Genomic DNA, 24,840 nt, shown 5'->3' with positions numbered 1-24,840 from the left:
GAAAAATCGGTGTCAACCAGAGGCGCGCCGCCGTTCTACCTTAAGTGCAGCTAGTCACAGCCGAAAAGAGAACTGGTGCGGCATCGGGGTCTAGCTCAAAGAATTCACGATGAAAATCGCTACCCGGAAAGGCTCTCAAACAGATCTTAAGGGAAGAGGTGAGGTATAATAGAACATATAAGTACATATAAGTTACTGAGTACATGCAAATTATGCATACACATTACGGGGTATATATAAATTATCCATGCATATCACCATCTATATGCACATTACACATGTAAATTGTCGAGTATGTGCAAATTGTACACGTAAATTACCGAGTAAATATCGAGTGAAGTGGATTTACCTGAGAAGAGGTGTTGTTCGCCTTTGCAAGCTCCTGAGTTTTCTTTTCAAAGTCTGCTTTGAGGATTGTGAGCTCTTGAGACGTGGTTCCTAAATTGTCTCTAATGGAATTCAGCTCTTCTTGCAGTGCTCTCCTGGATTTGTCTGTAAAAAGAAAAGGGATGCAGGGATTTGGATTTTTTTTTTTTTTTATGATGTACTAAAACTTTCAAAGGTTTTTGCGTGAAAATATATCTATGTTAGGAGGAGTTGCTAGCTTAGTTTTGGTACTACTTCAACATGTAATAAATCTAAAGCCGTATCCAGGGAGGGGAGGGGGGTTAAAGGTTTGATCCCCCCCCCAAAAAAAAACCCTGGATACAACCCTTAATAGAACCATTAAGTACTTTAACCTGGAAATGATGAATTTGGTATTTCACAATTATCAGGCTGTAATACAGCCATTAAAGCCTTTTCTTGAAAGATATATTTTTGCAATTATTAGTTATTTACTAGTTTTAGGAGTTGTTTCACGATACAATATATTCAGTAAAGCTGTTTGATAGAAAAACAAGTGATATTCTTGTATTTAGATTTAAACCAGTTGTAGTTATGAATCACCTCGAATTCAAACTTGGGCTTATTAATGGTAGTAACAGGCGTGAGACGCCTACCTTAAATTACTAAATTTTCTTGTTATACAAGCATACTTTTGTCTAATAAAAAGACAGATAAAGATAGAGAGATAGAGAGAAAGAGAGAGAAAGAAAGAGAGAGAGAGAGAGAGAGAGAGAGAGAGAGAGAGAGAGAGAGAGAGAGAGAGAGAGAGAGAGAGAGAGAGAGAGAGAGAGAGAGATGAAAAAAATAGATTCTTATTGATTATAATCTTTTGTAAAAAAAAAACAAGTTTTCAAACCAATATATGAATTTGCATTAAAGTTCGGGAAAAGAGAACACTTAAAAACACACGGAAGATTCATAACATATACGAATTATACTTGAGGTTTTGCTCACAGAGAAAAAAAAGAGGGGCAAAAAGACAGAAATAGATAGAGGGAAGGGCGGGGGGAGAGTGAAAGAGAGAGAAGGAAAGAAATAAAAAAATATATTTTTTTGTTAATTATTATTTTCTGGCAAAGAAATAAGTGTTCAAAGCAAAATAAAATTCATATTAGAATTCAAAAAAGGTAAAGACTTAAGAACACACGTAGGCTTCCTACCAAATATGAGGTATATTCGATGTTTTGTTCTTTCTGTGCCACTACTGTGTACCAGAAAAATAATAAAGCGATAAGATTATTACAAAATAGAAGAGAAAAGAAATACCTGATTCGTCCAACTTGGCATTTAATTCTTCCATCTTGGACTTCATTTGCTCATTTCTGGCATTCAACTGTTCAACTGTGATTTTCGACTGATCAAAATTCTTCTGCGCAGATTCAACCTGCTTTAACGCATTATCTAGGGAATTCTTAATACGGGCTACTTCCGCCTCTTTGGATTTTAGGCTCTTTTCAAGCGACTCTTTTTCGGCTTGAAATTTAGCTCTTTCAGTTACTCCGCGGGAAAACACGGCTGATTGAGTTTTGACTCGCGCTATTTCAGTTCGGAGTACAGTCGCTTCCACAGAAATTGAATCAAACTGTTCATTCAGCTTTCTATTCTTCTCCTAAGCAATAGAAATAAATTAGCAGTCATATTGGGGCAATGGGGCATGGGGTAGTTGGGGCAGTCACTTCGTTGCTGTCACGCCTATTCAACATTTAAAAGCTTCTGGAATAATTGCCAAAATAGTTCGTAAAGCTGTTCTCAAAAGGAAGGAACAGCAGGGCAATGAATATCGGTAGAATAAAGTTCACCTTTTTTTGTTGATAGAATAGCTTAGCCTTTTGAGAATAGCTTAGCAAAATAGTTTTCGACAATTATCTCAGAAGTATAAAATGTCAACCTTTAGACATGGGAGCGAAAAAATATAGGCAAGGGGAGGTAATCTGAAAAGACCCACTCCTTGGTGAAATTCATTCGTAGAAAAAAATGGTAAAAGTACAATGTTTTTATAGGCAACCCTCCCCTCCGAAAACTACAGTTTATTTACTCAATAAATAAGTTGATTTTATGACAAATAAGTTGCAAATTGATATCATGTCATTTTATTTTGTACAGTTTCAGATTGGAACCTTTTTTATGTTTAAAATTTTCAAGAGCCAACCCAGCGAGACCACAAAAAAAAACAATAAAGAAGCATCCCACATGCATTGTCCTGACCGAGTGGATTGGTGCGCAGGGTTCAGGATCCTGTGTCTGATAGGACGCGGGTTCGAATCCCAGTGTATCCAATTGTTCAGTTTGGGACGGGGTCAGTGGCGTGATTCTGTAAGCTTAGTCAGAGTCGACCCAGCTCTATATGGGTACCTGGAGAAATCTGGGGAAGGTAAACAGGAAGGGTGTGCGAAAGCACAGGATGGTTGGCCCCCAACCCCCCATTGCACTTCCTGGCTGAAGGGCCAAGAAATGGAGATCAGCACCACCGGTAGGAACTGCAGAGTCTAGTGCCATATCCTTTACCTTTTTCCCACATTCATTGTGGTGAGCCAAATGTAGAGGTAAAAATAAATCCAGAATTGGTTTATTTATTTGCTCAAATACAGAGAAGGGGCTTGAACACAGGTCATCATGAAGTTAGTCAAAATGGCTATTGAAAGAATTATAGAGTAGTCGATTACGTCGTTTGGTAATTGAGCCGCATTTTTGTCCCCTTTCCCCGACCAATCTCTCAGTTTCCACATTTTTCTTATAAGGAACCTGCACCAAGGAATTACTATTACTACTTCTAACAACTCATGCAGCACCAAGCTGCTTGAGACCAACACAGCTACACACACTCCTCCCCCATCCAAATCTATTCAGAGGCTCCCTCTTTACATCATCCCAAGAAGTTCCTATTTCCCTTAAATCTTTCCTTACAACATTCTCCAACTCCATTCGGGGACGACCTGCTTTTCGTTTGGCCTATGCTGGTTGGCCGACAAGGACGATCTTCGGCAATCTGTCATTACTCATTCGCAGAACGTGTCCTAGTCATGGATCTGAGATTAAAGCAAAAAGAAGAGGAATGCTGCCTTTTTTTACCAACCAGTATTAATGGGATCACTCTTCTATAGAAATGATAAGCTATAGCGAAACTTCGGCAAAACTGATCTTTCTGAGTCGAAACTTCGAAAAAAAAAATGTATAATCTCAATGCATTTTCGGGCCCAGGTCCAGCATTAGCCAAAAAAGATCAATATCATCGTACCAACATATGGTTATCCAGGTTATCTTCTTCCAATTGCTTGATTATTTAGAAACGCTAATGCATAATCTTCATGCATGGTTCATGCATGGTCAGAAATGGTTGGTCTTTCTTCTTCTTGTTTGATAATTTGGAAACGTTAATGTATAATCTCTATGCAGTTCCAGGCCCCATGGCGACTGAAATTGAATTCAAGGTCCCGTATTACCAAAAACAGATCAACTCTACTGTGAGGGCTATCTAGGTAAAGTTTTCAATTTTATCTTCTTTTTGATTTTACGAGGTTCATGCATAATCTCCATGCAATTCTGGGCCCTGTGGCAGTTGAGATCAAACTCTGGGTTTGTGTTATCAACTCCACTGTGCCACAAGAGGGTTTCCAAGGTCAGATAAAAGGTATATATTTTGCCATCTAGCTATCTAACTTGCGCTATCCAGAAAACTCTCTGCAGGTTATTTGCCTCCACTCAGAGTTGAAATGAGCAAAGGATTCAAATAACAACTGGATAAAGATTGAACAAGAAACAAATAGGGAGGATCACAAAGGTGGCATTTTCCAGACAATGAAAGAAAATAACAACAGAAAAATATACAAAAATAACAAGAAACAACAAAACTTTCATCTCCGATTACAAACTTGGATCATAACTGGGTGTATCTTAAATTACAGTGACGTTTGCCGAATGTTTGGTTTTTCATGTTTTGCATATATGCTATTATGAGAGCCAAATTTAGGTTTTTCTCTCAGGGGGAGGGGGATGTAGACTTTGCTACCCCCTGCTGCTCCATCGATACTATAAATATTAAAATTTTTGCTTATAAATATTACAATTTTCGCTTGTTTTGCCACCTCTCGGACATGTGCCAGGGGCATTTGCCCCCTTTGGCTCGCCAAGAACCTGGACCCGTTATGAAGTTATCTTGTTAGTTTATTTCCTTTTTCTGGTTATTTATTTACTTAGCCCATTCTTCTTCTGTTTTATGACCGACTATAAGCAAAATTCATTTATTCATTCATTACAACTACAACAACGGATTTAAAATACAAAAAAAGAAAACAATTACACATATGAAACGCACGATATAAAAGGCATGGTAAAAATACACTGACATGGTTGAGCAAGATTCCTTCCCGTTTTCTCGAGGATGTTATTATTCATCAATTTAGGATGTTTTTTCGTTATGCAATTTAGTGTAGTTTGTAGATCAGAGGCTTATTAGGCATTTTTAAGCAATATATTATCTTTACTATTCCTGACATTTAAAATTATTTTTATCTTTCGCATTTATTATGTCTTTCAACTGGTGTTTTGTTTAAATGAAAAGATATTAAGAAAAGAGAAACTCCGTGATCACCCGTTGGCATTTGGTCACATGAAACACATAAGAAAAATAAAAAATAAAACAAAAGTAAAGTGAGTAAAGAGATGCTGAAAATATTTACATAGTCATGAATGAAGGACTAAGAAACTAAATGTATCAGAGAATGAATATTTTTCCTAATAGACAATAATAACAGGTAAAACAACAAGTCACCCCGACACAAGGTACAGCTCACAGCCCTGGGGATAAACTCCTGACGTTCAATAAAGCCTGAATAAAAAGACCTCTGTAATAAAAACAATAGACATACCAAAAAAAGAATAAGAAAGAAAAGAACATAATGTTGATAGATAATAAAAGAATCAAATCTGTGCAGTTGGAGACTTCAGGGTAAAAGTAATGATGGTAGGGATTTAGGAGCTTAAGTTACACATCTTTTTGATTTTTAAAACAGTATTAACCACTAAAATTGAATTAAGTCCTTAATTTAGCTATCATTTTTTAATGTAGATTCTGAATAAAAACACAATCTGTGTTGAATGTTAGTCACTGAATTCGAATTGCACAATTGTTCCACCCAGAACGTCTTTTCATCGTCAATAGAGGAAGTAAAGAACAGTCTTGTTAGTTGTGGAGATGTAAATGGGTATTGTGAACCAACCACGTGAATCTATCAATATTAATAGTTTGACAATTACCTCTTGTTTAACCTATCTTTGCTTTTACTTAGCTTCCTTTCTAAAACAAATTCTTCAACGATGGTAGCTGTATCAGGAGGCCTGAGGATATCGCCATGATACAGGGTTATATCTGTATCATATAATCGATATCAAGTAAACCACAATATCGACTCTTTAAATCCAGTTATTTCTCTCTATACAACGGAGAATTTCAAGTTATGATGCAAATTCTGAAACTATTTTATAGTCCTATTACTATCAAGATGGTTTCATTTCGAACTTATATACAGATAATCATGAAATGTCCTTTCCCTCATCTTCATTAAGTTTTCAAAGCTTTTACAAATGCCCCATTCCACAACTTAACAAAAAAACAAATTTTTCTAAAAGTGTTTATAAAGAAAAGTAAAGAGCGACATTAAAACCTAAAATGATCAGGAATAGAGTTATGCAGCAATTTGAAACAAAGAGAATGAACAAATAAAACCTAAAACAAACAGAAATTTATAAAAATAATACAGCTAAACCTTTAAAAATTAATGATTAAATAAAAACCATAATAGACGTAAATTAATGAATGATCAAATCAAACTTAATATACTCAGAAATTACAAAGAATAAAGGCAGGGTTACCAACCCCTCATTGCCCTCAAAATCCGAGATGTTCTCAGAAGAAACATCTTAACTTTTAATTTCTGATTGAACGAGCCTCATCTTAAGTTCCTAAAACCAACTCATCCATACGTAGTGTCTAGTGTATTGTGTCTGTTACTTAACGGTAGTGTGTCGAACCCAACACTCCTTTCAGCAGGAGTTTTATAAGAAAAGTCAATAAGCATTACGAACAACCACTAATTATAGATTAATTTCATTAATTTAACTTTGAAAGTTACTCCTCTCTGATTAAGTGTACCTATGCATAAATATTATCCCGAGAATGACTTTTCATCTCTCTATGCTAGATTCTAAACAAGTTTCATCATTTGATTCTTCTTCTTCAAGGTCAGCTTTAATTTCCGTTGCAAAGCAGAATTAGTGAAAAAGTAACTACTACAACCCTGAACAACGCAGCCGTAGTGAGTTGAAATACAAAACCCTACATAACCATAAATTAAGCAGCAAGTTTTAGAATTTCTTATCTAAAAATCTTACATTTTTTTGCAATTTAAAATGATTTTCAAAAACAATCCTGTGCGCAATCTTCAACCCAGTTGAAAGCAAAAACTTTTACTAACGGGGGCAATTTTTGTTCCAAAATGCGACACTTGATGACTCTTACGCCTAACAATAAAAAAAAAGAAACTTTATTTCTAGAAAAATTTGTACTTGATGGATACGCAAGAAGATGGCCGAGTCTAAAAGAATTTTAAGCAATGACTCATTTGAGTCGGCATGAACCCATGTGAAGGTCATGCCTATTTCCTTACCCAACACCCAAATTATTTAGTTTTGTTTGTTACAACCCATATTTTCCAATACTTTTTTTGTGGAGAGGGGAGATTTGACGTACACCCCACCCGTCTGTGTAGTCTTCTGTCTCATTAGCCTTCAAAACTCTTTGGCTGAAGCTTTAAAAGGATTAGTTTGTTCCCAGGAGCCCTGTTTCAAGTAAGAATGTTTTTAGATACAAATATCGAATTTTTTCTTATTACCGCATTAGTTCAAAATACTTCTTTGGGTGGGCACTTCAATTGACCTTGCCGGCAGGGACCCCACTACTACCATTCAATCCCACGGAAAGGTGTGATGACGAATCGTTGAAAGCCAACGGTCTAATTTAAGAATAATACCGTTCCGTGAGAAATTTAAAGTCTCTATATATTCCGAAAATAATTGACACGCAATATTATAACACCGTTCCTGTCAGGGCTGTGGATTCGTAGCAATGGAGCCAGAATCGCATTAACTTTACTATACTTTACTAAATTAGTTACAAAATCATTAAAGCTAATATTAAAATACCTTCAATGGCTCCAATTCTTTGGTTGCGGTATCTAACTTGTTTTTGACTTCATCAAATTGACTCTGCAGAATCGTCAGTTCATCACGGAGTCGACGATTGCTATCTTGGAGACAAGTCATAGTTTCGATTTTCCTGAGAAGAGTTTCGCCTTCTGGAGCGCCTAAAGAGGCTCTTTGCGTCGTTCTTTCCCTCTATATTGACAAATAAAAAAATTAACAAAAGTAAGCAAAGACTTCAAAATACAAAATACTGGATACAGGCACTTACCCTAGAGGGAGCGACGAGGTCATGTCCTCCCCTAAAAAATCAGGGCTAATGATTTTTATTATTTCCGTAAAATCGTAATATAATTTTCGTATTTATGCTTATTTTCTTTACAAAAGCAAGACCTCCCCCCCCCAAAAAAAAACTATATATGACAATTTGGGGTCGGTTAAAATTCGCATTCGGAACTGTCCATTCAAATGTTGCATTTTCAACAGTATTAAATGGTAATATAGAACAATGGGAGTTGAGGTGTGGATGCATGTTCAGTTTCCTGCTAAGCACAATAGGATATAATTCTTTCTCGACATAAAATACTAGAGAATAAATAAAAAAATTAAAAGATAGAAATATTGAATTTTTTTTCTATATTTCATTATAAATTGCCTAAGATTTATGGGATAGCCAAGTTTTATAAAATTCTCTAAAGCTTTTTTTTTTTTATCACTCGCATATTTTCTGAGCTTTTCACAACCACCCCCTTGCTCTCTCTAAGAAATAAATTTTGCCATATAGGTCTGATCTAGAATATTTTTTGTTTTTGTCAATACATGTGCATTGTTCTGCTACAGTTATTCACACTGGTCATCTACTTTAGAAACCGGGGTACTCTTCTTTATAATATGTCGTAATCTTGACAAATGATGAAGAAATTGATAACTAGCTGAATACTAACAAAGAGAGTTAGGCGGGAGATGGCGGGGAAGGGGAGACAAACTATGTTTTAAGTCTATTATTAAGAGTAGCATCATACGAATGCACTCCTCTACACTGGTCCCAACGGTCATCTACAAAATCTAAATCCGATATCATCTTAGTCTGGAATCACCCTTCAGTAGGGACAGACTTTTACGAAACCTTGTCTTTCTAGAGGTGCCAATTAGGTGGGGAGGGGGGGACCTGCCGTTTTCCTAAATTTGAAAGATCCCTTTTTTAAATATTTTCATTAAACTAACTCGAAAAAAATGCACTCCACCTATATCATTTGCATATTTTATTTTTTGTATTTTTTATTTTATTTTTGTATATTCATTAAAAAGAAATTGCAAAAATGTCTGAGGGCAACCAGCCCCCCCCCCCCACGCCCTTTTGCTCAAATATCCAATGCTTGAATCACTATGCTCCTCATTGCCTCTTTGGCAAAGTTTGACTCCTTGCCCCCCGTCCCTAAACTTTCGTGAGATTGAATCTCATGTGTCTGTATACGGAGTAAAAAGCTTCTCCATAATAAGTGAAATGTAACCTCAAAGCTTCAATACATTAGAAATATCTCATCGTCCTATGTAAGCTGTCTTGTCCATCGACCCATTCTGAAAACAGTTTGCTCGTCTACCTTCAACGCTCTGTTCATCAGATGACGTCCAACCAACAGAGAAAAAGATTACTCTTAACATTTACTAGATTTAAAAAGATTACTATTTAAGAGAAAAAGATTATAATTCCGTTTTAAAATACTGTGGTATATTAAAATATATTTTTGCTTTTTCTTTCTCCCGTAACATTTGTTCTTTGTAACATACCACCATTTGAATTAATACAGTCATAAAGTAGATGCACATACTTACCCATACAAAGAAATAAATAAATAAAATGTATAAATAAAAATAAAAGTTTAAGATATTTTACTGATTAAGGATAAGCTTTTCAGCCTGCAGACAGACACATGGGTCTCTAATTCACGAAAATGTCGGGAAGAAAGGGGGCAAGGGTCCTTTTCGATTTTTTTAATGAAGTTAGGAAAAAGATATTTTAAAAATCTAGAGTGGGGGGTAAGATTTGTTTTAACCTAAAAGGGAATTAAACAACTTCAGATAACATTTGACGACTCAAATTCCAGAAAACTTGAATCAAACGTTAATACACGATGGAACTCAACTATATTTTGCACTGCATCACTTTTCGGAAAACTCATGGCAACACTGTTACCAACCTGCTCTCTGCAGGTTGGTAACGCTAAAATCAAACAATGCAACCTGACTTACTATTAACTTCTGTAAAGATGGTTATGACGATTTAGTGAGCTAATTCCTAAAGCGTTACCCAGAAAGGAAAGCCAAATGATCCCACCAAAGAGATTGGTTAATTTATAAGAGGGAGAAAAGGCACCAGTGTGGGCAAAAAACATCAATGCGATCTAGCATTTGGCGCCTCTTGGTTATTTTATAGCTTTATAATCGTTTTTCTGTCAGAAATTGAGATCAGGCACTTATTTCTACACTAATTCTATCAATTACACGAATTAAAAATATCTTTTCTTATTATTAAACTTACAAAAAAAATGCAAATAAAACTCAAAAAGCTAGACGGCAGTGGTGGTATTTTTCCAAGTTTCCACTCTTATAAGTTCCCCATACTTTTTGGATCTCACCTTTGGAAAACTTGATTGTTTATCCTGTGCCTCTGAGTAAAATTGTAACCAAGTAAAAAGAAATTTCAACTGATTAGATTTCCGGAGATTGGCCGGTGCAACTGAAGTAGAAAAAGAGCCGAAAGTCAGGTAGTCACAATTAACAACATTTAGATAAAGGCTAGTCCACAAAAGCTCCATAAATGTAATTTACAGAATCAGAAAGGCTGTCATTACTTCTACTGATAACAAGAAGGTCATCAACATTTTGCAAATAACGAATCAATCGAAAAGCACAAATAGATTCTGAAGCACGAGAATTTTCCGCCAGAAGTCTGTCTGGATTCAAACTCAACTTGGAACCAAGAGAATGTTTCCATAATCCCCTATGCCAATGAAATCATTGTATGCAGAAGAAACCCGTCTTCTGAAGTTCTAGTATGCACTGGTTTCGAACTGGACAGAAAATCATGTTGCCATCAAAAATCAACGAACAAGTATTTTAGCAACAAAATTTGACGATATTTTCCCCTTGAATTAGCTTAAATTTTTTATGCAAATTGTTCATTTATCCATCCTGTCAAGTGTATTACTATTTAAACAGTGCAAAAGTTACATCTTGCAACTCGTACGATTTTGTTGTGTGCAGTTTGTTGACCAATGTGAACGCTAATAACAGTAATCGTGCGTTCTTGAAGTACAATATCGGTAACTACGACACTTTTTGAATGCTATGTCTAAATTTATCATAATTTATGCACTATTATATACACTGGAGGAATATCTACCTTAAGATCTGCTTCAGACGATTCAAGTTGCAATCGTATTTGTTTCAACTGTGCAGTTAACTGAGAGCATTCTGCTTCTGATCTCTCTAAATGAGTCCGCGTCATCTTAGAATCACGACGTAAGAACGATATTACCTGTAAAGGAACATTACTGTAAAAATAGCATTATGAAGATTCTTAATCTGTAAAAGAACGTCAATTGCCAGTGTATTTGGTAGGAAAATATAGATAGAAAAAGGGAAGTTCCTACTTAATCTCAGTCGAGAGGTAACTCAGTATTGGAATCAAATTGTACGGATAATGTTAGTGGGACTTTAAAACCCTCCTTCACACAAAGAAATCTTCATTTATGAAATTCAACAACGAATGTAATAAGATCCTTTCTTTTTCAAAGCAAACCTAACTGAACAAAAAAAGGTGACAAAAAGTCTCACAAGAAAACCCAAGTTTCCAGTGCCACAAAGACTTTCGGTAATGACTCTGCGGAAAATGAATCATCTAAAGGCAACAACCTCGACGCCATTACTTTCATGCTTTTTTTTAGGGGGGGAGGGGACATAAGAAACTTTCATTTTTGTTTATTCTATAATATTTTTCATAGTTAATTTGTTTTGTATCTTATCTAATTAATTTGAACATATTACAATTCTTATACCTTTAAAGCATTTTTTTTAGCTTCGGTAAAACATTTTTTTAAAGACATTGATAAACATAGTTAAAACCACATAATGACTTTTGACTGAAGTCAAACCCCGCAAGTGCCACCTCTAAGACTCCGAACCCCCCAGGCCGTCTGAACATTACCTATTACATAGAAACGCATACATATTTTTCACAAAAATCTCAGTTAGTTCTCCTCCCTTTCCAATCATGAAGGGAGTTTTCATTCGCCTTCTACTAACGATGTTGGTAAAGTGACTAAAAAATGGACAACCAATTATTGTGCCCCTACAAAGGGTAAGAGAATTACAACCCCAAAAAGGCAAACATTTATTGTTCACTGATTTTTACAATACTTGGCCAAAGTCACTAAAACACGCAGCACGGATTTAGCATGGGATATTTCATTTTCTTCATCATCTATTTTAAATAGCTTTTTTCTACCAGTGCTGCAAATAATCATTACTTGAAAAACTTCGAAGTTCTGTATTTTTAGTTTAAATCATAGACATACACAGGTCCTATTTTGAAGGCAGAAGAGGGTATAATCCTCCCCTCCTCTGATTGCGAGATTTCAACTATGTTTCCTATAATTTCTCTCTCTATTTTTTTTTTTTTTTTGTTTCACCGGTTTACGTGGGTGACTTATTTTTGTAAGCGGGGTACATTATTAATTAAGCGTGTGTTAGAAAAGGCAGCCATATAGCCCAATCTTTTTAGAACCCAACTGTTTTTCCAGCATTTCCGTGTAAAATTTTAAATCAATAAAAAGAACGAGAAGTTTAATTTAACCTGGTTGGTTCTCCTGTATGGAATTTTAAGCCAACAAAAAGAACATAAAGTTTAATCCCAACAGATTGTTACTCTTGTGTGAAATTTTAAGCTAATTAAAAGAACATAAAATTGAACTCCACCTTATTGGTTCTTCTGTATGGAATTTTAATCCAAGAAAACAATAAGTTAAATTCAAACTCGTTAGTTCCCCTGTTTGATATTTTAAGCCAATAAAAAGAGCGATAAGTTAAAATATACCTGATTGGTTTTCTTGTGTGAAATTTTAAGACAATAAAAAACGGCAAATTAAATTCCACCTGATTGGTACTCTCGGGTGGAACTTTAAGCAAATAAAGAGATCGAAGAGTTCTTGTGTCACCTAGTCTTTTTTACAGATAGTCTCTCTATTTTGCTGTTGCAAAAACTATTTGCTTATATTGTGTTTATTTCCATCACCAAAAATTCGAGCAAACCTCACAAAGCCATTCTCCCATAAAACCGTAAAAAGGCCAAAGTATTTCAATTTTTTACGGGTTTAAATTTGTCCATTTATTAGACAATGAAAACATACACATAAGGCTGGGTATTTAGATATAAAATTTACTCGTTCTTTGTTTGTCTTACTTTTTCTGCTCCTGTTATACTTAAAATTTAAGAGAAGTTTCAAATTGGATCTTTAGTTTTCCAAATGATTATAAACTTTCCAAGAATCCCAGATTGAATCCAAGATCAAGATACATATTGCAATTACCTAAACCGAAATTTTAACAAATCAAACCTGTAGTAAATTTTTACCTCACTAACGAAATTCATGTATTTTTAGCATGGCAAATTAGGCAAATTAATGTAAAGTAGGCAAGAGGTGGTTATCAGCTATATAAAGGTCAAATTTGCTATATAAGGTGTACTCTACCCTAACAGTTGAGAAAACTCAGAATTGCATTATTAGCTCGCTGCTAGCATTATTACTAGGTTCGACATAAGTTATCATAATTGATGGGAAACAATTGCATTATGGTATTGAATAAGCATACTTATTGTGCTCTATTTGACGTAGCAATAGTATGAGGTACGGTACTTTAAGCAGAGCCCTACCCCAGACTCTTTTGGTGGCTTAAAATCATGAAGAAGGTTCAACGGCGATCCCCTAATGCTGCCATCTACTATAAGCAAAGTCACAGATGGGCTTATAGTTAAATAAGTTATAGATGTAACGTTTCCTTTTCCAACGATACATTTTTCAGCTTCAAGGCATTTTCTCGACTGCGCAATTATAGCTTACGATAAAGTGACGCTTAACATCAGTTGGCCAGAGTCCTAGAAACAATACATTGATTGCCTCGAATACATTTATAAGAAGATAATATCATAAATGACTTGTAAGCTTAGTCGAGTAACGTGTCGTTCTATTAACATAGGAGATTATGGGTCTCACGTTTGATTCATACATCAGACATAAATTTCCTAAAATCAATGGAAAACTCCTTAAGAGGAAAAAGGGGTAATTTGAAAAGAAAACGTGTCACCATCTATAACCGCAGTTAACAATAACGAATATTATGACTTTGATTATGTAGATGGCAGCATGGGGAGGAATCGCCATTAAACCTAGTTCATGATTTTAGGTCACTAAGGAAAAAAAGAATAGGGGATAGGGCTCTGCTTAAAGTGCCATGGCTCATACTACTCGTAGTGTCAATATCAAAATGGCTTCCTTACGTAGAAAATCTTGCAAATCCGTAGAGCCTTTGAAACTTGCCAAAAATGTTGTTAGTTTATCATTACTACTAATATTCCTAACAGCTAAACACAGCATCTGACAAAAAAAGTGACTTGTTAAGGCGATTTTTTCCGAAAAAAAAACAAACTCAGCACATTACAAAACATTAGCCAATAGCTTCTAGCTTAGCCAGCCAAAATTCCAAAAAAGTTTCCTTGTTTTATCCATTTTCATCATCAGCATAGTGCCCGATTGGAATTTTTTATCCCTTTTTTCTACACTTACAAGTAAAATAAGACAAAGAAAAAATATAAAAGAAGACCAGCTCAGAGGAACGAACACGGTATCAGTCAGAAAGAGAGAAATAAGAGTGATCAATCTTAGCAATGAATCTTATGGAACAAAAGAAAGAAAAGCAATCTCGCACACCTTTAGTGATCGAAAACATAGAACTATGGCCTATCTATTTCGAGCAGTCCGCTTGCCTAAAAAGAGAAAAATCTGACTTTTTCTGACTTTGCTCCACAACTCTGACCATTTTCCTGATTTAGCTGAATTTCTGACAATCTTTTTAGAAAGTCTGACTACGAGGAAGTCTTGCTATATTTCAAAATATACCTTTCTGGAAGGGTATTATCATTAAACAGTATCTTTTCGCGGACATTTCAATTGAAAAAAATTATGAAACTTCCCTCCAAGATTTTGAAAAAGTATATCCCTACAAATTTTCTAGCCCCCTCCCACCTTAAATTTTCAAGAACTGATCCCACTGGTCCACTTAGGACTAAATTGTCGTAAATCCTACTAATACCTAAAATAAGTTCGTTTCATTTTCGTTACTACTTCCGTTAAACCAATTATAACAGTTGTCCAAAATGGTCCAATTTATGTCGAAAACGTGGTCGTATCTCTATGCTAAATTCTTTGATCCTACCTCTAATAGCTGTTGATTAGTTCTTTCTTCATCCAGTGTTGAAGATACAGACAAATTTCTCTCGGCTTCAGCTGCTTCTGACAATTTAGCCACTTGATCCTGCAGAATTTCATTTATCTTCCTCAGTTCTATGTTAGATGAATTCAACTCACTGAGACGAGTCTCCAAGGCTTGAACATCGACTGAACATTTAGCCTCGATCAGTTTCTCTTTAGACACTGCATCTGCAGCTATTTTTTCTGCAGCCACTAACCGTTTTGATACCTAGTGCAATAAAAGAATAGTATTAATAATATAACATAGAATAATAATAGATTATATATTATGATCCGTAGGCCTGTGTTGTCAAGAAAGCCTCAGTCCAATTCATCCCTAACTTTCTACGTTTTATTAGGGAATAACGCTAGCTTTAGTTAATTAAAGATAAATTGTTCTTGTTTCATTAAAGGTTTATTTCTTCTTTATAAGCTTAGGAACGATAAGAACTTATTAAAGTCGCAAATTTTCGTTTTCCGTTTTGGCAATCTTCTGCCAGTTCAATTTTTTGTGTTTTTTTATGATGTTTTTACTCTGAAATACGAATTTGGCCCTTCGGGACTTGTGATAGTCATTTAAAAAAAAAAAAAAAAATATCTTAACTTCTTATCATACCTGGACTTCGTTTGACAGGGAAAGAAACATTCCTAAATAAAACATGGGAAGTGGTGAATGAAGTAGATCAAAACAGATATTTCATTGTTTATGATTATCTGTAGATTCCCCAGCAGAATGCAAGCTCCTTTCAAAGTCGGGTTCAAAATAGTACCACTAAGCAGACCAAACAGAGAAGTTGGGACTCAACTACCAAGGTTTTAAAAATAAGTTACAGGAGAAATTTTCACTTAATCAAGCAGGTACGCAGGATGATCATCGGAGTTGTCACACTAGAATCTCTAGATTTTTTAGGAATTTTCCATGTTTTTTTTTAAGTTCTGTTTTTAGCTCTCTGAGTAAAAATAATTACAGGTAATATTTTTTTAAAGTTTCTCTAGAATTCCATGTGTGTAAAATAGTTCCAGGTAGTAGGTCTTTAAGCGATTTTATAACATTTTCTCTGTGTTTAGAAATAATTAAAGGCAGTCAGTTTTTTTGCGTTTTTCTGCATTCCCTCTGTGTGTAAAAATAGTGACAGGCATCAGGGTTGTTGTTATAGAATTTGTTCTGTGTGTAATAGTTACACGTCATCACAATATCTGTTGAGTCTACAGGTACTTTTTTACTTGCTATTTTCTCCCGAATTTACAAGAAGATTTCAAAGAGCGACCATAATGCGACAAGTGACAAACGCGACAAAACTACTTGGGGCAGCTGAAAAGGATACACAGGAAAAGCAAGATTTAGCAGAGTTCAGCAGTGTTCATGATTTTAAAAAAAAGAGGGACACGGTACGGAGGTTAATCAAGTTAGAAGTTCGTTAGGAGGTTAGTGCGAAAAATGCAAGCCAATACTGTCCCTTCTTTCACCTCTAGGATCTCATCTCAGGAATACATAATACTGTATGTTTGAATAGTTTCGATATTAAATTCGGGGATACCTTACATAGCGTCGGATATATCATTTTGCCAGTGTTTCCAAACTACTATTAATCTGAACTGTTATAGAGTTGAATTAGTTATCTAAATCATCTGAACTACAATGAGTTCGGCATGTTTTCAATCTTACCATTAAGTTCGGAGAAATCGTTCAAAGCAGTTATTGTCTGAGATATTATTTTTCCAGTGCTGCTAAACTACTATTAATCTGAACTATTAAAGAAATGAATTAATTATCTAAATTATCAGAACTACTTTAAGTCCAGCATGGTTTCGATTTTACCACAAAGTTCAGAGAGATCATTCACAGCGGTTACTATGAAAAATATCGTCTTATCATTGTATCTAGACTAAACTTATAGTCTAGAATATTTTTAAGAATAAAATACTAGATAAACTTTCAGGGCATACCTCTTTAAATTCCTCTCTCAGCAACTTCATAGCATCTACGCTCCGGGCATGCGCAATTACCTCATTTCTATAATTATCATCTTTTTCATCAGCACTCGTTTTCACTGCCTTTATTTCGTTTTGGAGATCCGTCGTTTTCTGTCCCAAAAATTTCATAGTGACATTAGCCGCTTTCAGGTCATTTTCCAGCTTTTCGACCTCCTTTTGTCGCTCTTCTCTAATCGCTTCCTTCACTTTTTCAAAACACTCAATTTGGGCCATTCGCATATCAAGCGACGATTTTAGTGATAATATTTGGGCAGATTTGGCTTCCTCTTCTCCTTTCAGTATATTCAATTCCTTCTCAAAGGTTTTCATTGAGTTTTGCGTTTGTTCTGTGACTTCTTTGAGCTGTTGATCACGACTGTCAGCCAGTGACCGGTACTGAGTACTCTCATCCTCAGCTTCTTTGATTTTGGCCTGTTAAAAAAAGAATGTTACTTCCTTACCAAATGACAACTAATTAAGAATATGAACTAGAATATTTATCCATTTGTCAGTCTGTTTTGTGTTCGACAGGTAAACAATTCTTTTTTATTCCACTATCAGTATTTTTATCTTTTTCTTCATTTTCATTTAAGTTTTTTTTTCTTGGCCGGGGTTACAATTGTAGGACTATATTCCCTTTCCTTTATTCAACATCGATCTACAGGTATATTGCGAAGTAAAAAGATAAAGCAATTCCTGACCAGATCCAGTCCGGTTAAGTCAATCACGTATCTGCGACTTTTGCTTATTCTACCCACCAACTTTCATCCCGATCTTTCCACTCTAAGTGTTTTCAAAGATTTCCAGTTTCCCCCGCCAACTCCCCCCAATGTCACAAGATCTGGTCGGGATTTAAAATAAGAGCTCTGAGACAAGAGTTCCTTCTAAATATCAAATTTCATTAAGATCTGGTCACCCGTTCTTACGTTAAAAATACCTCAATTTTTCTAATTTTTCCGAATTAACAGCTCCCCCCCCAATTTCCCCAAAGAGAGCATCCGTTTCAACTATGTCAATCAGGTATCTAGAAGTTCTGCTTACTCTTCCAATCAAGTTTCATCCCGATCTCTCCACTCTATGTATTTTCCAAGATTTCTGTTTCCCCCCTCCAACCCCAATGTCCCGAGATCCGATTCGAAATGAAAATGGAGCATCTGAGACATAAAATCTTTCTATATATCTTTCTTTCAATATTTTTCTTTCTATATATATATATATATATATATATATATATATATATATATATATATATATATATATATATATATATATATATATATATATATATATATATATATATATATAATTTTCACATTTTCCGAGATTTTCAGTTTCCCCCTCCAAATCCCCCCCCCAATGTCACCAGATCTAGTCGTAATTTAAAATTAGAGCATTGAAGCACAAGGTCCTTCTAAATATAAAATTTCATTAAGATCTGATCAACCGTTCGAAGTTACAAATGCCTCATATTTTCTAATTTTTCTCCCCCCCCCCCCCCAACTCCCCCAAAGAGAGCGGATCCAGTCCGGTTGTGTCAGTCACGTATCTTGGACTTGTGCTTATTCTTCCCACCAAGTTTCATCATGATCTCTCCATTCTAAGCGTTTTCCAAGATTTCTGGTCCCACCCCAACTCCCCCCAATGACACTGGATCCGGTCAAGAATTTAATTAAGAGATCTGAGGTACGAAGTTCTTCTAAATATGAAATTTCATTAAGATCCGATCACGCCTTCGTAAGTTAAAACTACCTCATTTTTTCTAATTTTCCCGAATTAACCCTCCCCCTCTAAGCCCCCCCCCCCCCAGTGAGAGCAAATCGTCCCAGTTATGTCAACCACGTATTTAGTATTATAACTTATTTTTTCACCAAGTTTCATCCCGACCCCTCCACTCTAAGCCTTTTCCAAGATTTCCGGTCCCCCTCCCCCAATGACACTGGATTCGATCGGGATTTAAAATTAGATATCTGAATTACAAATTCCTACTAAATATGAAATTTCATTAAGATCCGATCACTCCTTCGTAAATTAAAAATCACTCATTTTTTCTAATTTTTCAGAATTAACCCCCCCCCCAACTCCTCCAAAGAGAGCGGATCCGTTCTGGTTATTTCAGTTACGTATCTAGGACTTGCACTTAGTTTTTCCAAAAAGTTTCATCCCGATCCCTCCACTCAAACCGTTTTCCAAGATTTTAGGTTTCCCTCGCCAAACCCCCCCCCCCTCCAATGTCACCGGTGGGAATTTAAAGTAAGAGCTTTGAAACATGATATTCTTCTAAAAATCAAGTTTCATTAAGATCCGATCACCTGTTCGTAAGTTAAAAATACCTCATTTTTTCTAATTTTTGTGATTTAACAGCCCCCCCCCCCCGATGGTCAAATCGGGAAAAAGACTATATCAAATTTAATCTGTCTGGTCCCTGATACGCCTGCCAAATTTCATCGTCGTAGCTTAATTTGGAAGTGCCTAAACTAGCAAAATCGGGACAGACAGACCAACCGACAGACCGACAGAATTTGCGATCGCTATATGTCACTTGGTTAATACCAAGTGCCATAAAAACCATTAAATAAGAAGATGAACTAGAAAATTCAACGATAAAACAATTGTACTGGCATGTTAATAAATTGAGAAGGAGTAATGAATCCAAACCTGTCTCCGTTAAAGATAGGAAAGGATCCACAATTAGTAATAAGAAAAGAGTTAAAGAGAGATGTTCAGAACATTTTGAGATAGTGCTAAAAGAGATAGAGTTGCAGGAAGAGATATAGAAGAAAATGGAAAAGTTTGTGATACCTTCGATGAGAAGAAAGATTTGTGTTGTGAGGAAGAATTAGCGACAATATTAAAAGGATTATAAAATAATAAGGCTCCAGGTGCTGATTGTGTGGTAAGTGAGTTTCGTAAAGTGATTTTCTAACAAAATTTCTTAGTAATATGATACTTTTAGACTGAGAGATGCTGTACAAGAAGTTATAAGAGAAGAACAGTCGGTTTTAGAAAATGCAGGAGATGTATCGACCAAATTTTTACTCTTAGGTTAATAATTGAGAAATACCCAGTTATCAAACACCTTTGGTCCTCATTTTTGTAGATCTTGTCCTTATAATGTGTGCCAGACAAATACATTAAAGCTGCTAGTGCTATGTACGAGAATAAGACCACTGCGGTTGTGGTAGGAAATGAAGTTAGCAGATGTTTATGTATTAAATCAGGAGTTAAACAGGGTTATATTCTACCCCCCCCCCCCCCTTTATACGTATCATTTTGATGGAATTTGTCTTAAGGAGCAGAGGAAAGGCAATGGGAGACCGTGGTAGAAAATGAGAAGGAAAAACTCTCCTGGCCTTAGATTATTCTGATGATTTAAGCATCCTAGATGAAAGTGCGAGCAAAATGAACAAACTTTTAGAGGTTTTGCGAGCTTAGTGTGCTAGAATAGGTTTAAAAATTAATGTTAAGAAAACTAAGATATTAAGGCTAGGAATAAGTGAAGATGAAAAGGTGATGTTTAGAAAAGAAAAGATTGAGCAGGTGGACAGCTTCACTTACCTGGGTAGTATTATTGGTACCGATGGTGGGAGCAGTTAAGATGTTAAAAGTAGAATAGCCAAGGTTCAGGGTGTTTTGGTTTTTTTTTTTCAGTTAAAAAAAAGTTTGGAGAATCGGAAGATACGTCTGAAAAAAAAATTTTGAATTTTGGAAGCAACAGTTATGAAATATGGCTCTGAAGCATGGGCACTCCGAAAAGCGGATGAACATTCGCTAGATGTTTTTCAGAGAAACTGTACGGATTCTTCTGGATACCCGACTAACTGACCGTATTTCAAACAGTAGGCTGTACGACAATTGTGGTTCAATCCCACTTTCCAGGGCTGTAATGAATAAAAGGTTGAGATGGCTAGGACACGTTCTGCAGATGAAGGATGACAGATTGCCGAAGATTGTCCTTTTCGGCCAACCATCTAGGAATAAACGGAAAGCAGGTGTTCTGCGGTTAGGGTGGGAGGATGTCATGAAGAAAGATTTAAGGGATATGAGAACTTTATAGGAGTGCGTAAAGAGGGAGGAGGCTCTGAATAGATTGGGATGGAGAATGAGCGCGGGTAGCTGTGTTGTCCTCAGGCGGCTTGGTGCTGCGTTGAGTTGTTCGTAGCAGAGGCAGGAGTATTCAATCTTGTTACAGGCTGCCTACCTTATCACCTTGTTACTTTATACCCTACTTGTTACTACTTGTTATCACCGGTGACACTTTATTGGTCTGAAAACTACCACAAGAACTGGTGGCGTCAATTTAAGAAAATTTACAAGGCGGCAAAATGTATTATCTAAAATCTTGGCGGAGTAGCAAAATTTATGATACCAAGAAAAAAACACATTTTTCAATTTAAATTATCCAAATAGTATTTTTTCAAAATCTACAGAGGAGTGAAATCTAGGGGAGACATGTGCTCTCCATTGCCCCCAAATTTAACGCCACTAGCCAAGACGCTAAGTTTTCTTAGAGAAACCCTAGGTATGTTCAAAAAACCAAGTTTTATTAGTTGTAGTTAGTTACTTTTCATTATCCTCATGTTAAAATCACTCTTAACGGTAAACTTGGCCTCAATATTACCATAATCAAGCAGTTCGTGGTAAAGCAATGTAAGTAATGATCGACTCAGCCCGATAGTAACCAAAACTTAAAAAACAGAATTTTGATTTTTTATGCATATTTGATATTCTTCTATCTTTAAACGTGATATAGTTGTGTATAAATATATACATATATGTATGCATTTTCTCCGAAAATGGCACAATAATTTTTCTGGAACCCAGCATACTAACATTTTCTGGCCTGAAAAAAAAATGATCTAGATAGATCAAGAATTTGGAAAAATTTTGTTTTTTCCCATTGGTGATCTCATCGAACCCATGGTCCTATAGTATCGAGAGACGGCTCATTGGAGCTGACGACGACATTTTTTACAGGGTTTAGAAGTTTAGTTACAGGGTTGCTTTTTTGCATAAATTAGGATATAAAAGGAGAAAGAGCAAAATATTTTTTTCAGTCGATGGTCCCGAATTAAAATTATAAAGCATCAACCAACTACGAGCATCACAACGAATAACAAACGAAAATCCAACAAAAAGGAGTATTTTTAGTTTAGATTTTTTTACATGGACAGAGAAATCGGTCCTTCATGACCTTGGGCCAGTCAGGGATATCTATAAAAGAGGAGGGAGGTCAGTTATAGTTGGCAGACATGGATTATGCCGAGATATTTACTTATAGCTAAGTAGACGTGTGAACAAGGCTTAAGAAACACCTCAATGGGGACAAAACATTAATTATTATATCTGTTTTTCTACAAAAAGGAATAAAATAATACCTTTAGCCTTTCAATTTCTGAATTCAATTCCTCAATATAATTTTTCGCCTCAAGTAACTCCATCTGGATCGTGGAGAATCGAGCGGACATCGGTTGCTGAGCATGCGGAGATTTTGGGACAGCCAATCTCTGATGAATCTTCAAAGATTCAGTGGCCTCATCCAGCCTCTTCTGCATCTTATCAGCCTTATCTACATATTCATTCACCTCATTTCTCAACTTCAATTCTTTGAGTATAAGCTCATCGTTCACATGCTTCAATTCTTTTTCACGATGACGCCATTCTTCCCGCGATGATTTGAAAAATTCCAACTGTTCGGACATTTGCTTTCGAACGATCTCACATTCGGTTCTTAAACGTGTTATTTCTTCCTTGAGAGCATCCACTTCAACAGAATTCTTTTGTAAAAGTTCTTGCTTCAGCATTGTTTCTATTCGTGAAGTTCTTGGAGCCTCAGAGACTTCAGCCTGAAGTCTAACAATTTCATTGTTCAATTGGCTAATCTTGTCCCTGTAAAATATAATCGATATATTAGTTACCATTCTTTGTCACACTAACCAGCTTATTTTGAGCTCTATATGCATGTGACAAGTACACATAAGTTGATCAGTAGTACAAAAAAAACTGAGCGTGGGGAGGGGAAAGGATTGGTTTTTAAGTCACAATTGAAAAAGTGCCACAGGAAGTCCTTGGATGAATGATAGTTATAAACAAAAATAGCTTACGCTGATACAGTTACATTATAACTACAACAATTATAAATAAATACAAAAATAAAATAAGTTAAATGAAAGATCAAATGCATCTCAGACGATTTTCACTAAAATTCCTAGTAAAATAAGGAATAAATGACAAAGATGTGTCTCGGAACTAAAAGGTGCCTAAATCAATAGCTATATACAAGTCGGTATCCAGGGGTGTATGTGGGGGAGAATGGGGGGTGGGCTTAACGGGTTAAAAAAAAATCACCCAACTCATTAAAAGTAACAACGATACCCATGAGTTGAGTGAAAAATCGCCCTACTCATTAAAAGTAACATCGATTCATGCAAATGATTTTTTAAGTGCGTTTTATGAAATTATTTTCTACACCCCCCCCCCAGAACGAAAATCATGAATACGGCCTTGGCTAGACATTCTTTTTCAGTTGTATCTTTTACGTGCAATTGTAAGATCAATTTACGAGCTAGAGAAATATTTTTAGTTTCATTCAAACAATAGTCTTTCAGCCTACTTTTTTACGACGAATTTATGTGTCAAAGCAATCTTTCTTGGGAAAACCCGGTATCCTGTCTCTGGATACGCCCTTGCAACAGGATTAAGATTTTGTGACATTTTTTTTGTTTCTTGTGACTGTTTTTGAATGAAAAAGAAAAATTTTCTGATATACAAACTTGATGTGTGGAAACCGATGATTTACTTATTCATTTAATTTTTAATGGGTATATTTCATTTTTTGTTAGGAAATAACTTTTGTCCAACACACTGCGTTTAGATGTCTCAACAGAAAAATGATTAAAGACAATGAAAAAAAAGAAAAGAAACCAAAATCCATAATCCATTGACTCTAAATGTTTGCTTTTGACAAATTGTGGACCCTATTCTTTTTTTATTCGTTTCTTTCTTATTTTATTCATCTATTCGTCAACCCTATTTCATTTGTGTCTTTGTTTTATACAAAAAACAAGTTTTTTTTAACTGAAAGTAAGGAGCGACATTAAAACTTAAAACGAACAGAAATTACCCCGTATATGAAAGGGGCTGCTCCTTCTTCAACGCCTTGCTCTTTGCACTAAAGTTTGACTCATTCTCTCAACTCTACTTTTTAAAACAGTAAAAACTTTAGCGTAAAGAGCAGGGCGTTGAAGAAGGAGCAGCCCATTTCATATACGGGGTAATTTCTGTTCGTTTTAAGTTTTAATGTCGCTCCTTACTTTCAGTTAAAAAAACTTGTTTTTTGTATTTAATTTCTGAACGTTTTTTAGTTAATCCATGTTTTGATTTCGGCTCTCCGCAGATGAATAATTAAAGCGAAATTTGCATATTTATTTATTTGGCTAAATGGCTTTCCCATAGTTTTGATCGAATGATTTTGCGAAAAAAGGAGGGGAAGGAGGCCCAGTTGCTCTCCAATTTTTTGTGTACTTAAAAAGCCAACTAGAACTTTTAGTTTTTACGAACCTTTTCATTAGTAAAAGATATACATAACTTACGAATTAGCTTACGTAACAAACTTCTATGTTCGTATGTTTTTATTACGTATATGAGAAGGTTCGCCCACTCGTCAATTCCTCGTCAATAACTCTTTGCATTAAAGCTTAAATTTTGTCCCCTGAATCAAAAAGGCCGTAGAATAAATAGTTGAAATTACTAAAAATCCTTT

At 35.5% G+C, this 24,840-nt stretch overlaps 1 protein-coding gene across 1 annotated transcript in view; it reads right to left on the bottom strand.

The window, feature by feature from the left end:
- Positions 1-349: 349 nt before the first annotated feature.
- LOC136026139 (nucleoprotein TPR-like) overlaps positions 350-24,840 on the bottom strand; it is a gene marked incomplete at its 3' end in the record, with an annotated part of 74,418 nt that continues 49,927 nt past the window's right edge. The window contains 7 exon segments of the mRNA XM_065702439.1: positions 350-492; positions 1,654-1,996; positions 7,585-7,776; positions 10,985-11,119; positions 15,073-15,336; positions 17,055-17,513; positions 22,457-22,967. Of these exon segments, the coding sequence (XP_065558511.1) occupies positions 350-492; positions 1,654-1,996; positions 7,585-7,776; positions 10,985-11,119; positions 15,073-15,336; positions 17,055-17,513; positions 22,457-22,967 (2,047 nt within the window).

This window comes from Artemia franciscana, chromosome 4 (assembly GCF_032884065.1).
Source record: "Artemia franciscana chromosome 4, ASM3288406v1, whole genome shotgun sequence".
Taxonomy (NCBI): Eukaryota; Metazoa; Arthropoda; class Branchiopoda; order Anostraca; family Artemiidae; genus Artemia; species Artemia franciscana.
The sequence above is the reverse complement of the archived record's forward strand: the minus strand, read 5'-3'. Positions and strand labels throughout refer to the sequence as shown.